Source organism: Neofelis nebulosa, chromosome 7, assembly GCF_028018385.1.
Source record: "Neofelis nebulosa isolate mNeoNeb1 chromosome 7, mNeoNeb1.pri, whole genome shotgun sequence".
Classification (NCBI taxonomy): Eukaryota; Metazoa; Chordata; class Mammalia; order Carnivora; family Felidae; genus Neofelis; species Neofelis nebulosa.
Window position 1 is genome coordinate 40,334,151 of NC_080788.1, and position 17,748 is coordinate 40,351,898.

Consider the following 17,748-nt stretch of genomic DNA (forward strand, 5'->3'; position numbering starts at 1 on the left):
TAAGACAGAGTCAAGTTCTTTAAATTTTTTTTTTTTTCAACGTTTTTTTTTATTTATTTTTGGGACAGAGAGAGACAGAGCATGAACGGGGGAGGGGCAGAGAGAGAGGGAGACACAGAATCGGAAACAGGCTCCAGGCTCCGAGCCATCAGCCCAGAGCCTGACGCGGGGCTCGAACTCACAGACCGCGAGATCGTGACCTGGCTGAAGTCGGACGCTTAACCGACTGCGCCACCCAGGCGCCCCAAGACAGAGTCAAGTTCTAAAGTAAATGTCAGTTGATATCTTTTTATTCCAAAAGACAGTACAAATTAAGAAAGCTTAAGAACAGTTTAGGAAAATAAAGAAATAAAGGAAGACATGGATATTTGGGAGTTCATCCCCAGCCTTTGCAGGGGTTAGCATGGAAGTTACCATGCCCTTCCATAGACTACCTCCTCTGCCATTATCACAAACACTAGGCTAAGGGGGCGTCTGGATCGCTTGGTCGGTTAAGTGTCCTACTTCGGCTCAGGTTGTGATCTCACGGCTCTGCTTGTCGGTTCAAGCCTGGTGTTGGGCTCTGTGCTGACAGCTCAGAGCCTGAAGCCTGTCTCAAGTTCTGTGTCTCCTCTCTTTGTCCCTCCCCTGCTCATGCTCTGTATCTGTCTTACATAAATAAACATTAAAAAATAAAAATAAAAAAAACAACACTAGGCTGAGGATCTGTTCTAGCTGAGAGTTCCTTGGTCTTCCTGTTGTGCTTTGTTTTCTTCTTACTTCACTCTCCCCTAGATTTTTTGGAAATGATACCATTCTAGCACATTTTATGGTAGAAGGGATTTGTTTTTACTTTGAACTTTCTTTGGTTCACATCTTCATAATCATAATGTGTTTCTATTACTTCTCTTTTGTATGTAGCTCATTCCACACTGCTGTGATATTCCCATTCAGTTACTGCATGATTTCACAGAATAGACCTGACTTCTACTTAGTATAGACCTCTTTACTTCATCCTTCCCCAATAAAGAACAAAGAGATTTTTAGCAAATCAAATAGCAGATTTTTGTTTTGTTTTAATGAGTATACTTAGATCTGAAATGTATTACATTTCAGTAATGTAAATGTATTACTGACTATGGTTATAGGATATTTATAATAGGAAAAAGTAGTATTCAGTTAGATCTATGTATACTTATAAATAAGTATTTTTTAGGGGCACCTGGGTAGCTCATTTGGTTAATTAAGTGTCCGACTTCGGTTCAGGTCATGATCTCATTGAGGCTCTTTGTGCATGCACTCTCTCTCTCTCTCTCTCAAAAATAAATCAACATGAAAAAAAATTTTTATTCAGAGCATTAGCAGGGAAAAGGCAGGGAGAGAGGGAGACACAGAACCCAAAGAAGGATTCAGGCTCCAGGTTCCATGCTGTCAGCACAGAGCCCAACATGGGGCTCAAACCCACGAACCGCGAGATCATGACCTGAGCTGAAATCGGAAACTTTTTTTTTTTTTTTTAATGTTTATTTATTTATTTTATTTTATTTTTTTTTAATATATGAAATTTACTCCCAAATTGGTTTCCATACAACACCCAGTGCTCATCCCAAAAGGTGCCCTCCTCGATACCCAACACCCACCCTGCCCTCCCTCCCACCCCCCATCAACCCTCAGTTTGTTCTCAGTTTTTAACAGTCTCTTATGCTTTGGCTCTCTCCCACTCTAACCTCTTTTTTTTTTTTCCTTCCCCTCCCCCATGGGTTTCTGTTACGTTTCTCAGGATCCACATAAGAGTGAAACCATATGGTATCTGTCTTTCTCTGTATGGCTTATTTCACTTAGCATCACACTCTCCAGTTACATCCACGTTGCTACAAAAGGCCATATTCCATTCTTTCTCATTGCCACGTAGTATTCCATTGTGTATGTAAACCACAATTTCTTTATCCATTCATCAGTTGATGGACATTTAGGCTCTTTCCATAATTTGGCTATTGTTGAGAGTGCTGCTATAAACATTGGGGTACAAGTGCCCCTATGCATCAGTACTCCTGTATCCCTTGGATAAATTCCTAGCAGTGCTACTGCTGGGTCATAGGGTAGGTCTATTTTTAAGTTTTTGAGGAGCCTCCACACTGCTTTCCAGAGCGGCTGCACCAATTTGCATTCCCACCAACAGTGCAAGAGGGTTCCTGTTTCTCCACATCCTCTCCAGCATCTATAGTCTCCTGTGAAATCGGAAACTTAAATTAACCGACTGAACCATCCAGGCAACCCCTGGCCCCTAATTTTTTTTAATAAGTATTTTTATTTTTTTGTTTAGTTTTTTAATGTTTTATTTATTTTTGAGAGAGAGAGAGAGAGAGAGAGAGACAGAGCATGAGCGAGAGAAGGGGCCGAGAGAGAGACAGACACAGAATCCAAAGCAGCTCTAGGCTCTGAGCTGTCAGCACAGAGCCAGACGTAGGGCTTGAACTCATGGACCATGAGATCATGACCTGAGCTGAAGTCAGACGCCTAACCACCTGAGCCACCCACGCGCCCCAATAAGTATTTTTATTTTTTTAAGTTTATTTATTTATTTTGAGAGAGAGAGAGGGAGAGAGAGAATACCAAGCAGGCTCTGCACTGCCAGCACTGAGCCCTCCATGGGGCTTGATCTCACAAACCGTGAGATCATGACCTGAGCTGAAATCAAGAGTTGGATGCTCAACTAGCTGAGCCACACAGGCGCCCCTAAATGGGAATTTTAAATGATTCAGGCGAAAAAGAAACTTAGTAACCTGAAGTTGCCACAAAGCTCCATGCTTTTGCATTTCATGAATCTACTGCCAACTTGTAAGAGGACTTAACAATTTTCAAAAAACTAAAGAGATATTTGTCCTTAACATCGTCTTACACACTTTCACGTTTGTTTTGAGAGGGTCCAGGATCTGAATATTGAAATGAAACTTGAGCATTCTTCTGTGAAGCCTGGGTTTTACTGAAGAAAATTCCCGTGGCAAATGGCATGTGCATCTCCTACCTGTTAACCTTCCCAGAGAGTGCAAAACTTCGCATTATGTGGAAGGCTTTATGTACTTACTGCTACGATTGCAGTAGACTGCTTTTTCTGGAAATGATTTTTAAATGATTATTTTCTCTTATAGCTATGTCTGGTGAGAACAGAGAAAATACACTGTTTTATTCTGAAATTCCCAAAACCATCAACAGAGCAGCAGTCTTAATGCTCTCTTGGAAGCCTCTTTTGGATCTTTTTCAGGTAGGATTAAACATTGCTATTCCTGTGATTTGGTGTACATTTTCAGATGCCTTTATTAAGAGGCAGAAATTCAAGTGGGGTTTTATATTTGAAGTAGATGTGAATCAAAAAGAATGAAAACATGTTTATATTTTTGAATGTATGACTGTTAAATTCCATTTATTTCTCAACATCTGAAACTAAGGGATGTTACAGTTCAGGTTTTAAAACTACTTTCTCCCTGTTAAACCACCTTTCCCTTCTATAAACTTGTTAGTTATATAGTTCTCACATTTTGGGGGAGGAGTTATTCATATAAAGGCAGTAATGTATAGCTCCAGAAAGCTTTTTGTTTAAATTTTTAAATTGAATCTTTAGTTTTACTGCTTAGTAACAGTGCTAATGTAAGGACACTAAGTTCAGTTTTTATCTCTAAATAGTATAATTCAATTTATGTAGAATCAAAAGCTTAGGGGTTGTTAGGGGGTTTTTTTTGTTTGTTTGTTTTCCTCAATATTTATCTTTAGACAAAAAGCAAATAGTTGAAAACATCCCAAGAACACGATGATAGTTTGGGTGTGATCGTTTGCCCTTTTGGTTCTCATTTATTATTTTACATTGAATATTTCCTTATTAAATAGCATTTTGGGTTAAATGAACTAAATGTGATATTATTCTTAGGAATTAAAAAAAATAATTTCTATGATAACTAATCATTTTGACTGCAAATATATCATTGTTGTTTTTTACATAGACTTCATGACTTTTCTTTAAAACAGAAAAATTCCTTTTTTTAAGAACCAAAATAATGGTAGTTTTCTAATGAAACAGTTTGCAAATTAATAAATCAAACTTTTATTTAAACTTTTGTGGAAAATTTCAAACTAGTAAAATTGTATGTAATTATCAAGAATTATCAAATCTTGGCCATTTACATTTTATTGCACCCCTACCAGTCTCCCCTTGCAATCCCTATCCCCACTTCTTGGATTATTTTGAAGCAGAGCCAGATATGTTGTTTCACTCATAAATAAGTCAGTGTGTGTCTAAAAGATACAAATTCTTTTTAGAAATTACCACAGCATCATTATCATAACTTTAAAAACTGCTGGTCTTTTTTTCATATGAAATATTCAACTGGTGTTCAAATTTCCCTGATATTTAAATAAAATTTCTCTTTTTTTACACTTGATTTGTTCAAATCAAGATCTAAATAAGGTTCACGTGTTATAATTGATTAATAGGTCTCTTTTAATCTATTGGTTTTCCCTCTGTCCTTTTTTTCCTCATTGTACTTTATCCATTGAAGAACGAAGGTTTTGCTGATTGCTTATCTGTGGTGCTGTTTGATATGTTTTTTGGCCCCCTGTATTTTCTGTAAATATAAATAGGTAGTTAGATCTAGAAACTTGATCAGACCCAGGTTTGCTTTTTTTTGAAAGCAGGGTCTCGAAAAGATATTTGTACACCCATGTTCATAGCAGCATTATTCACAATAGCCAAAAGGTGGAAACAACCCAAGTGTCCATGGACAAATGGATGGGTAAACAAAATGTGGTATATACATACAATGGAATATTATTCAGCCTTAAAAAAGAAGGAAATTCTGACATGCTACAGCATCGATGAACCATGAAGACGTTATAATAAGTGAAATAAGCCAGTCACAAAAGGACAAATACTATATGATTCCACTTATATGAGGTACCTAAAGCAGTCTAATTCATGGAGACAGAAAGTAGAAGGTGGTTGCCAGGGGCTGGGGGAAGGGAAAAATGGGGACTTGTTGTTTAATGGGTATAGAATTTCAGTGTTGCAAAATGAAAAATTCAGAGATGGGTTATACAGCAATGTGAGTATACTTAACACTACTGAACTAAACACTTAGAATAGCTAAGATGGCAAATTTACCACAATTTAGAAAAAAAGAATACTTCTTAGATAAGGTTTGCTTCCATCAGGAGGCATATAGAACTTTATTTCTCTTCTTGTGATGATAGCACCCTTTGGATCATTGCCAAAATCCATTAATTTATGAGGAGTTAAAAAATGGTGGTATTTTATCATTCCTTCTTCATTTATTAACTGAAATACTTCTATAAAAAGAAATTGCTATTCTAAAACTCAAAAAACAATGGAAAAGCAGAATAAATTTTGATTCTTTCCCCTTATTTATCATTGTTCAAATAATTTGTTTCCTGTAGTCCTTCATAGGTGATCACTTAGGTTTTTCAGAGGAATGTTTTTTTGGTGTGTGTGCGTGTGTGTGTGTGTGTGTGTGTGTGTGTGTGTGTGTGTGTGTGTGTATGTGTGTGTGTATCCTCATAAACTTGTAGAGTAAACCTATTTGATGTTTTTTGATCCACTGACAGTTATTATTCTTACTGTGCAAATTGTCTTATTTTTGGCTGGTGACAGCCCCTTCAACTTGACGTGTCAAATCCTTTTGGCATGATACTTGCTGCTATAATGAAGATTTTCCACCTTACACATTGCCTATTGCGTGCTTGGAGTCCATCATTTCTGCAAGGAGCTCTAGTTCCTTTAGAGGAAATTGGTATTAAGAGACCATGATGTGGGTACTAGGAATGCTCATTATTATTGGGTTTGTCATCGTTTCTAGGGTTTTTATTGAACAAACTAGGGAATATATACATTCTTTGTGTGTGTGTGTGTGTGTGTGTGTGTGTGTGTGTGTGTGTGTGTGTGTGTTTGAAATGTAGGTATCAATATGTATCCAAATCAAGTCAGATAAACCATAATGTCAGACTGATGTAACTAATTGAAATTTTACATACAGAATTTTTCTTTAACCTCATTTATTTTACATATGAATCTCCTTTCTCTGATGCTAAATAACAGTTTAACATATTACTCATTTGCTTTACTCCATATTACACACACAGGTTTCAAGATAACAAAGGAATCAACACTATGATTACTTATAACAGTAACTTGGAATTGTTCTCTGTGTGGTTATGTTACCACTTCTATCCAGTTAGGTGCATTTGCTTCATTTTGTTTTCAAGTGTTAGGAATTCCTTTTTAAAAAATTTTTAATCTTTATTTTTGAGAGAGAGAGAGAGACAGAACTCAAGTGGGGCAGGGGCAAAGAGAGACGGAGATACAGAATCTGAAGCAGGCTGTAGGCTCTGAGCTGTCAGCACAGAGCCCAACACAGGACTTGAATCCACAAACTATGAAATCATGACCTGAGCCAAAGTTGGACGCTTAATCTACTGAGCCACTCAGTTGACCCAGGAATTCCTTTAATTTTTAATTGAATTCTGTTGTATAAAATAGTTACAGGATTCCAAATTCAAATCCACAGAACAATGTATTCAGAGAAGCTCCCTGTCTCCTCCAATCTGTTGCCCTCCCTCTCCTTCTAGATAACGGTTTTGTTTCTAAATAGCTTATCCCTTTTAAACAATGTGAGTATATAGACATTCATATCCTCCCCTTAGAGAAATAGTAACATCCAATATACATTTTTCCACCTTGCAATTTTCAAGTAACAGTGTATCACTCCACAGGGATACATACATACATCATTTTTATTTCTTTTTACGTATGTTGTGTTGTGCAGACTAATCATAGTCAACCAGTTCCCCATTGGTGGACATTTCAGTTATTTCCAGTTCTATTATAAATAGTATCACAGTGGAATGGCTTGGGCATACACCTCTTTATAATTTTGCCAGTATGTCTTTAAGCTAGATTCTTAGAAATAAAATCACTGGACCAAAAGGTGTATTCTTTTGTAAATTTTCTAGATAGTACCAAATTTCCCTCCATAGGAACTCTGCCATTCGGATTCCCACTAGCAAGATTTGTAAGTGTGCCTGTTTTCCCGTAGTTCTCCAACACAATAAATATATGGTTGTACCTTTGGATTTTTGCCAGTCTGCTAGATGGAAATAGTGTCCCAGTATAGTTTAATTTGCATTTCTGTTACAGGCAAAATCGATCATCTTTTTATACAGTTTAAGGCTACTTGCATTTCTTTCTCTGTAAATTGTTTATTATATTTCTAACCCATTTTTCTATGGGGTGATAGGTCTTTTTCTTCATTCTTAGAAGTCTTTAACCTACTTAAAGAGGATATTAGCCTTTTGCCTGTGGTACAGTTGGCAAATATTTTCCCCAAGTTGTCATTTGTAATTTTACTCTTTATGGTAGGGTGGGCTGGGGTGTGTGTGTGTGTGTGTGTGTGTGTTTTGGTCATGTGACAGATTTTTATATAATAAAATATATCAGTCTTTTCTGTATTTCTTTTGGATTTTATTGCTTCTAGAATTTGTGTCTTCTGTCACAGTTAGAACAGTTTTTTCCACACCCAAATTATAAAATAATTCAATCATGTTTTCATCTGGTACTTACATGATTTCATTTTTTAAAGCTTTATTGAGGCGTAATTGACATGTAATAAACTGCAAATATTAAAGTATACAATTGATAGATTTGGGCATATGTATGTACCTGTGAAACCATTACCTCAGTCATTACCCCCAAAAGTTTCCTTGTACCCTTCGGTAATCTTCCTACCCATCCATCCCCAGGCAACTATGGTACCAGTCATGTACAGTCTTTGATAAGTTTTATCTCTTAAATATTTCCGAGATTTTTTTATTCTACTGTAAATGGTATTTTCTAATTTCAGTTTCTGGTTGTTCATTGATAATATTTAGAAATACAATTGATTTTGTGTATTGATCTTGTCTTGTAACCTTGCTTAAACCCTTTTATTGGTTCCATTCGTTTTTTGTAGCTTCCACTGGATTTTTCTGTATAAACAGTCATATTGCCTGCAGACACTGTCAATTTTACTTCTTGCTTTCCAGTATGATTTCTTTCGGTTTCTTTTTCTTGGCTTATTGTACTGGCTAACTCCTCCAGTGCCAAGTTGAATAGAAATGGTGAAAGCAGATGTTCTTGTGTTCCTAATCTTAGGGGAGGAGTCATTCGGTCCTTTGTCAGTAAGCCTATTAGCTGTAGGTTTTTCATAAATGCCCTTTGGTAGCTGGAGAAGTACTCTTATATTTCTAGGTTGCTTAGAATTTTTATCAAGGACAGTTACTGAATTTTGTTAAGTGTTTTATTCTGTGTTTGTTGAAAAGATCATAAGCCTTTCTTTTTTATTTGTTAATATGGTAAAGCATCATTTGATTATTGAATGTTAAATCAATAATCACTTGGTTATGATTTATTATCCTTTTTAAGTATTGTTGATTTAATTTGCTATAATTTTCTTGAGATTGTTTTATATGTTCATGAGGGATATTGGTCTGTCAGGTTATTTCCATGTAATTAAAAAAAATTTTTTAATCTTTATTTTTGAAAGAGAGAGACAGAGTGTGAGTAGGGCAGAGGTAGAGAGAATGGGAAACACAGAATCCGAAACAAGCTCCAGGTTCTGAGCTGTCAGCACAGAGCCTGATGCGGGGCTTGAACTCACAAGCTGTGAGATCATGACCTGAGCCAAAGTTGGATGCTTAACTGACTGAGCCATCCAGGTGTCCGCTTGTAAATTTTTTAAGTGTTTATTTATTTATTTTGAGAGAGAGAGACAGTGCATGTGGTGAGGGGCAGAGAGAGAGAGAGAGAGAGAGAGAGAGAGAGAGAGAGAGAGAATCCCAAGTAGGCTCCACACTCAGCACAACGTAAGCCTGACGTGGGGCTGAAATCAAGAGTCATACACTTAACCTGAGCCACCTAGACGCCCCTTTTCTTGTAATTTCTATATATGATTTTGGTAATGGTGTTATGCTGGCCAAGAATAAGTTGGAAGTCATTTCCTCCTTTTTAATTTGCTAGAAGAATTTGTTTGGTAGAATTCACCAGTAAAGCCATCTGGACCTGAAGTTTTCTTTGTGGAAAAGTTTTTAACTGCAAATTCAATTTCTTTATTAGATGTAGTGCTATTCAAGTTATCTATTTCTTTTTGACTGAACTTTGGCTGTTTGTGTTTTTTAAGGAATGTTTCTATTTCACCTGTGTTACTGAATGTTTTGACATAGGTTTCATAATATTCCGTAATCTTTTTAATGTCTGCAGAATCTGTGGTGATGTTCCTCTCTCATTCCTGATATTCTGTGTAATTTTTATCTTCTCTCTTTTTTTTTTTTCTAATTTAAGGGTTTATCAGTTTGGTTTCATTAATTTTTCTGTCATTTTCTATTTTCTGTTTCATTGTTTTATCCCCTGATCTTCATTATTTCCTTTATTTCTGCTTACTTTGAATTTCATTTGTCTTCTAGTTTCATAAGGTAGTGGCTGATGTTACTAGTTTGAGACCTTTCTTTTTTTCACTAAATAGGCATTTAGTGTTACACATTTCCCTGTAAGTGTCATCTTAGCTGCATCCCATATATTTTGATATGTTGTGTTGCCATTTTCATTTAGTTCAAAATACTTCCTATTTTCCCTTTACCCCATGAGTTATTGAGGTGTATACTATTTAGTTTCCAAGTATTTGTGTATTCTCCAGAGATTTGCTTTCGAATCTAATTCTGTGGTATTCAGAGAACATAATTTGTATGACTCGAATCTTTTCTAGTTTTTGAGTCTTGTCTTACGACTCAAATATGATCTATCTTGGTGAACGTTCTGTGTTTACTTGAGAAAAATATGTGTTCTGCTATTACTGCATTTATAAACGACTTGGATCAATTAGTTTATTGTATTGCTCACGTCTTCTATGTCCTTACTGATTTTCTGTTTGCTTTATCAGTTATTGAGAGAGAATGTTGAAACTTCCATTTCATGATTGTAGGTTTAACTATTTCTCCTTGCAGCTTTATTAGTTGTTGCTTTATATATGTCGAAGCTATGTTGTTAGGTACATAAGTGGATAGGATGGTTATGTCTTCCTGATTAATTGGCTCATTTATTGTTACAAGATGACACTCTCTGTTTCTAGCAACATGTTTCACTCTGAAATTTAATAGTAATATAACCACTCTAGCTTTCTTCTAATTAGTGTTAGCACAGAATGTGCTTTTCCATTTTTTAATTTTTTTTTACCAGCTTTATTGAGATATAATTCACATACCATATTCACTCATTCAAGTATAGAATTCACTGGGTTTTAGTATATTTACAGAGCTGTACAGCTATCCTCCCAATCTAATTTTGGAATATTTTGTCATCCCAAACGGAAACCGATCAGCAGTTACTCCCCATCCACCTAGCTGCTCACCTGCAGACCTGGGCAACTATTCATCTATTTTGAGTCTCTATAGATTTGCCTATCCTGGACATTTCGTATCAATGGAATCGTACAATATGTGGGTCTTTGTGACTGGTTTCTTTCACTCAGCACAGTATTTTCTGGATTCATTCACATCGTAGCAGATAACAATATTTGTGTGGCTGAATAATGTTTAATTTCATGGCTGTACCACATTTTATTTATCAGCTTATGGATATCTGTGTCATTTCAGCTTTTGGGCTTTTATGACTAATTCTCCTTTTACCATATATGAGATTTTTTGTAGACTTATGTTTTCAGTTCTCTTGGGTATATATATCTAGGGGTAGAATTGCTGGGTCATGTGGTAACTGTCTAAAATTTGTATAATTTTTTTTTTTGACCTGAGCTGAAGTCGGTCGCTTAACCAACTGAGCCACCCAGGCGACCCTAACTGTCTAAACTTTTAAGGAAGTATTAAATTGCTTTTCCATAGCAGCCGCACCATTTTACATTCCCACCAGTAACGTATGAAGCTTCTAATTTCCTACATCCTCACTAACACTTGCTATTATCTGTCATTTTGGTTATAGCCATCCTAGTGAGTGTGAAGAGGTATCTCAGTCATTTGATTTGCATTTCCCTAATGATCAGTGATGTTGAGCAGTTTTTCATGTCTTTATTGGCCATCTGTATATCTTCTTTGAAGAAATCTCTGTGCAGGTTGTTTGCCCATTTTAAATTGGGTCTTTCTAATTTTGAGTTGTAAGAGGTTTTTTTATATATTCTGGATACAAGGTACTTATCAGATATTTGATTTACAAACATTTTCTCCCATTCTGTGAGTTGCCTTTTTGCTTTATTTTTTGAATTGCAGTAGTCATTAATTAGTATGCGACCAGTCATCATTACCTTTGGCAAGAGTTTAGTACTATAATCATTAATTTAGATCTGTATATTTAAACACAATAGCTTTGGTCTCTCCTTTATGGAAGATAAGACATTTTTGAGACTTCCTTTTTCTTCTATTCATCATTTACCTTAATCTGAAGTTCTTATATCTTCATTACAAAAAAAATTGCACTGAAATACATGTAATATAGAATTTACCATTTTAACCATTTTTAAGTGTACATTAGTGCACATAAGTGGTATTAAGTACATTCACATTGTTGTATATCCATCACCATCATCCATCCATAAAACCTTTTCATCTTGCAAAACCGTAACTCAATACAAATGAAATAATAACTTCCCATTACCTTTCCACCTAGCCACTGGCAACCACCATTCTACCTTCTGTTCCTGGGAGTATAATTACTCTAGGTGTCTCATATAAATAGAATCACAGCGTGTTTGTACCTGACCTATTTTACTTAGCATAATGTACTTAAAGTTTATCCATGTTGTAGTCTGTATCAGAATATCCTTTTTAAAGACGAATAATATTCCACTGTGTATGTATGTATGTACACACACACACACACACACACACACACCCCTCGTGTTATTTATCCATTCATCATTAATAGTCACTTGGGTTGCTTCCACCTTTTCACCATCGTAAATAATGCTGCTATGAACATGGGTGTGCAAATATGCTTTCATGTTCCTTTTTTAATTCTTTTAGGTATGTACTGAGAAATGGAATTGCTGGATCATATAACTCTTGTTTTGTTTTGTTTTGTTTTTGAGAGATTGCCATAATATTTTCCATAGCTACTATGCCATTTTACATTCCTACTAATAGTGTATGAGAGTCCCAATTTCTCCACATCTTCACCAATACTTATTATTTTCTGGCTTTTTACAGTAGTCATCTTAATGAGTATGAAGTGGTATCTCATTGTGGTTTTGATTTGATTTGCATTTTCTAATGATAAGTGATATTGAGCAACTTTTCATGTGCTTATTGGCTATTTGTGTATTTTTGCAGAAATGTCTATTCAAATTCCTAGCCCATTTTTTAATGCAGGTTGTTTGGGGGTTTTTGTGGTTTATTTTCTTGATAGTGTTGTATTGTTTGAATAGTCACCACCAAAAGGATATGTCCAAATCCTAAAGGTGTCTGTGAATGTGACCTTGTTTAGAAATAGGGTCTTTCCAGATGTAATTAAAGATCTCAAGATGAGACAATCCTGGGTATAGGGTGGGCCCTAAATACAGTAACTGGTATTCTTATATGACAAAGGAGAGGGAAATTTGAGACAGACACAAAGGGTAAAGACCATCTGAAGACATAGAAAAAGATTAGAATTATGTTGCCACGAGCCAGGGAACCCTGGAGCCACCAAAAGCTGGGAGAGGCAAGGAAGTATTCTCCCCTAGAGCCTTTGGAGGCAGCCTGACCCTGCTGAAATCTTAATTTTGGGCTTCTGTCCTCCAGAACTGTGAGATAATAAATTTCTGTTGTTTTCAGTCACTAAATTTGTGGTAATTTGTTAAAGCAGCCCTAGGAAACTAATAGACATTCTTTGATGCACACAGTTAAGTTTTGATAAAGTACAGTCGTGCTTTTTTTTTTTCCTTTGATTCCTTGTGCTTCTGATGTCGTATCTAAAATACTGTTGCTTAATCTAGGGTCACACAGTTTTGTCTCTTATATATGAGTTTTATAGTTTTAGCTCTTACATTTAGATCTTTGATTCATTTTGAGTTAACTTTTGTATGTGGTGTGAGATAGGGGTCCAAATTAATTCTCTTACATGTGGAATCCAGTTGTCCTACCATTTCTTATGGAAATCTATTCTTTTCCTCATGAAATGGTCTTAGCACCCTTGTTGATTAGCACCTTAGCACCTTTGTTGAAATTCAATTGACCATAAATGTATAGGCTTATTTCTGGGCTCTCAATTCAATTCCAGTGGCCTGTAAATCTGTTTGTATGCCAGCACCATACTGGCTTGATTAATGTAGCTTTGTACTATTGAAATTTGAAAACGTGAGTCCTCCAGTGTTGCTTTTTTTCAAAATTGCTTTGAAATTCCATATCAATACTATTAAGATCAGCTCATCTATATCTGGAAAAAAGGCAGATATGATAGGCAGTCTTTGAATCTCTAGATTAATTTGGGGTATATTGCCATCTTTATAATCTTAAGTTTTCCAATCATGGATATGGGATATCTTTCCATTTATTTAGATGTTTATTTTACTTAAATAGTGTTCTACGCTTGTACTTCTTCAGTTAAAATTATTCCTAAGTATTTTATTCTTTTTGAGGATATTTTAGATGAAGTTATTTTTTTATTTAATTTTTTAATGTTTATTTATTTTTGAGAGAGAGACAGAGGGTGAGCGGGGGAAGTACGGGGGCGGGGGAGGAGACACAGAATCCGAAGCAGGCTTCAGGCTCTGAGCTGTCAGCACAGAGCCCAACACAGGGCTCGAACTCACAGACTGTGAGTTCATGACCCGAGCCAAAGTCTGAGGCTTAACCCACTGAGCCACCCAGGCACCCCTTTGATGAAGTTATTTTCTTAATTTCATGTTCATACTGTTCATTACTAGTGTACAGAAATGCAACTGATATTTGTGTATCAATCTTGTATTCTGTAGCTTCGCTGACGTCATTTATTAGCTCTAATACTTTTTGTAGGTTGTTTTAGGGTTTTTCACATATAACATCATGTCATCTCTAAATAGAGATGTTTTTCTTCTTCCTTTCTAACCCTAGCTAGAACCTCTAGTACCTGTTAAATAGTGGTGATAAAAGCAGACATCATTTCTTTTTCCTGATCTTGAGGAGAAAACTTGTGGTTTTTCCCTTTGAGACTGATTTAGCTATGGATTTTTTATGGATGCCCTTTATCAGATTGAAAAATTTCCCTTCTATTCCTAATTTGTTGAACACTTTTATCATGAAATGGTGTTAGCTTTTGTCAAATGATTTTTCTGTGTCTGTTGAAAAGATCACTTTTTCCCTTGTTATTGTATTAATATCATTGATTGGTTTTTATACGTTGAACCAAGCTTACATTCCTGGGATAAATCCCACCTGGTCATATATAATTCTTTTAATATCCTGCTATGTTCAGTTTGCCAGTATTTTATTGAGGATTTTTGCATCTATAGTCCTAGGGCATGTTAGTCTGTAGTTTTATTTATTTATTTTTTTTTTGTGATGTCTTGGTCTGGTTTTGATGTCAGGGTAATACTTCATTAAATGAGTTGGAAAGTGTTTCATCCAAGAGTTTGAGAAGGATGGGTATTCATTCTTTATGTAGAACTCAATCTAGTCCTGGGCTTTTTGTCGGTAGTTTTTTGAATCCTGACCTAATCTGTACTTATTAGAGGTCTATTTAGATTTTCTGTTTCTTCTTTTTCTTTTTTTTTTTTTTTTTTGCTTCTAATTATTTCTCTTATTTTTATTTTTTTATTTATTTTTTAATTTACATACAAATTAGCGTATAGTACAACAATGATTTCAGGAGTCGATTCTTTAGTGTCCCTTACCCATTTAGCCCATCCCCCCTCCCACAGCCCCTCCATCAACTCTCAGTTTGTTCTCCATATTTATGAGTCTCTTCTGTTTTGTCCCCCTCCCTGTTTTTATATTACTTTTGTTTCCCTTCCCTTATGTTCATCTGTTTTGTCTCTTAAAAGTCCTCATATGAGTGAAGTCATATGATTTTTGTCTTTCTCTGGCTAATTTCACTTAGCATGATACCCTCCACTTCCATTCACGAAGTTGGCAAATGGCAAGATTTCATTCTTTTTGATTGCCGAGTAATATTCCATTTCATATATATACCATATCTTCTTTATCTGTTCATCCATCAATGGACATTTGGGCTCTTTCCATACTTTGGCTATTGTGGATAGTGCTGCTATAAACATGGGGGTGCATGTGTCCCTTCGAAACAGCACACCTGTATCCCTTGGATAAATGCCTAGTAGTGCAATTGCTGGGTTGTAGGGTAGTTCTATTTTTAGTTTTTTGGGGAACCTCCATACTGTTTTCCAGAGTGGCTGCACCAGCTTGCGTTCCCAGATTTTCTGTTTCCTCTTGAGTCACTTTTGATGCTTTGTGTTTCTAGGAGTTCAGTCATTTCACCTACATTATTGAATTTGTTGGCATAAAATTGTTTATATTGTTCCCTTATAATCTTTTTTTTTTAATCTCTTTAAGATCATTCGAAATGACCTTTCTTCATTTTAGCTAAATTTGATCTTTTCAAATAACCAACTTTTGGTTCATTAGGCTTTGTTGTTTTTCTATTCTGTATTTTATTTCCAGTTTATTTTAGAATATTTTCTCACTTCTGCTTGCTTTGGATTTAGTTTGCTCTTTCTTTCTAGTGTCTTAAGGTGGAAGATAGGTTATTGATTTCAGATCTCTCTCTCTCTCTCTTTTAAGATTTTATTGTTAAGTAACTCTATACCCAACATGGGGCTTGAACCTACAACCCTGAGATCAAGAGTTGCATGCTCTACTGAGCCAGTAGATGCCCCGATCTCTCTCTCTCTCTTTTTTTTAAGTTTAATTTTTTTAATGTTTATTTATTTATTTAGAGAGAGTGGGCACATGTGTATGTGAGCAGGGGAGTGGCAGAGAGAGGGAAAGAGAGAGCAAGCAGGCTCCACGATGTCCGCACAGAGTCCATTGCGGGGCTTGATCCCACAAAACATGAGATCATGACCTGGGCCAAAATCAAGAGCCATCCAGGTGCCCCAGATCTCTTTTTTAATGCAGATACTTAGAGTTACAAATTTCCCTCTCAGCACTGCTTTTGCTGCATGCTTTAAGTTTTGATACAGTGTTTTCATTTATTTCAAAGTATTTTCTAATTTCCTTTGTGATTTCTTCTTTGATCCATTGACTAACCCTTCTTGTGCCAACATCTGTAAACTGGCAGAGCAGTTAGCTGTGACAACTGTAATGCTCACCTCATTTGGTTCCCATTTCTCAGAGATCACTGTCCTTTGTTGTCTAATGTCCAGTGTCTTAAAAACATTATTTCATATATTTTGTTCAGTTTTTCAGTTGTTTCAGGTGGGAGGATAAGCCTAGTCCCTGTTACTCCATCTTGGCTAAAAGTGGAAGTTGGTTTCCATTGGTTTCCATCTCCGGTGACATTCAGGGAGAATAGGAAGGGAGAAATTAAAATATGATCATATTCTCAGAATTGCTCTAGGCTTCAATGGAAACAGTTTAACAGAGATTTAAAACAAAGAGATCAGAATTAATAAAACTATATGTTCATTGAATTTGCTAGTTTTTTTCTTTTAGAGTCTAACACACACAGGTACGAATGTATATATATGTAATTAAATATTCACTAAAAAGTGATACAAAGAATACAAAAAACTAGATGGGTTTTTAGCAAGATTCCCAGGGTGTTTCATTTTTAACCTCACCTAACCTTGTTTTAGATTTGCAAGTACACACATGTATTTGCCATCCTTGAGCAATGTTTACTCTCATTGTGCTAGCTTAGTTTTGGAGTGATGCATTCCTGCCAATAAACTCAATCTAGATTCCTTTTTAGGGTATCACTCCTTGATAGCAGAAACCACATCTGCTTTCCTTATTTATCATAATCAAATAAAGTATAAAGAGCTCTTATGGAAAATGTGGATGTAATTTTTTTGTTAGCACTTACTAAATTTGTTTTCTTTATATTCCTTTTTAAATTTTATACCTCTATCAAATAATATTTCTAGCTTAGGAAATTATTATCATTATCAATCATTAGTTACAAACGGTCTTTGAGAGGGATTTTAACAGATCCTGCAGGTAGGAAAACGAAATGACACAGATTCTGGTCTTAAGTTGTTTGTTTGTTTGTTTGTTTGTTTGTTTTAACTATTTCTGGTCAGAAATACTGAAAAAAAAAAAAAAGTGAAAAACAGTACCATGGCCAAATAAGTAAAAGAGGTAGTAACTCTTATATCAGTTTCACAGAAGAAATCCCTGTACACCATAGTGGATCAGGAAAATTTCCTTGCCAAGGTTAAATTAGAGCTAAGGTTTTGGGATAATGGTAAAACTTGGATGAAAGAAAAATAGCCTTTCAAAGGAGGACAGTGGAACAAGGGCCAGGAGGCAGAACCTCATATGTTGGGTTTTATGTCAGTGATGTGACAAGCCTAATCTAGGATTTTATTAGAAGAGTATTAATAGATGTGTTGGAAAAGTATTAATGACAGCTGATACTTGAGAACTTAACTCTATGCCAATCATTGTATTAAACACTTGATATGTTTTATCTAAATTAATCTTCACAAAGCCGAAGTAGATGATAACAAAACTATTTTAAAAGTGAGGAAAATTACTTTTGAAGAAATTAAGCCACTTCCCAAAGTCAGACTTCTATTGAGGGTCAAAGCCTAG

General features: G+C 35.6%; 1 protein-coding gene across 5 annotated transcripts in view; it reads left to right on the forward strand.

Annotated features, from left to right (window-relative positions):
• DPP8 (dipeptidyl peptidase 8) overlaps positions 1 to 17,748 on the forward strand; it is a 67,890-nt gene that overhangs the window by 8,035 nt on the left and 42,107 nt on the right. For 4 of the 5 annotated variants that reach the window (XM_058737347.1, XM_058737343.1, XM_058737345.1 and 1 more), the window contains one exon: positions 3,129 to 3,241. In XM_058737347.1, the coding sequence (XP_058593330.1) occupies positions 3,129 to 3,241 (113 nt within the window). Of the gene's footprint in view, positions 1 to 3,128; positions 3,242 to 4,743; positions 4,925 to 17,748 lie in introns of those variants that run through there. The other variant, XM_058737346.1, reaches the window with a different exon arrangement.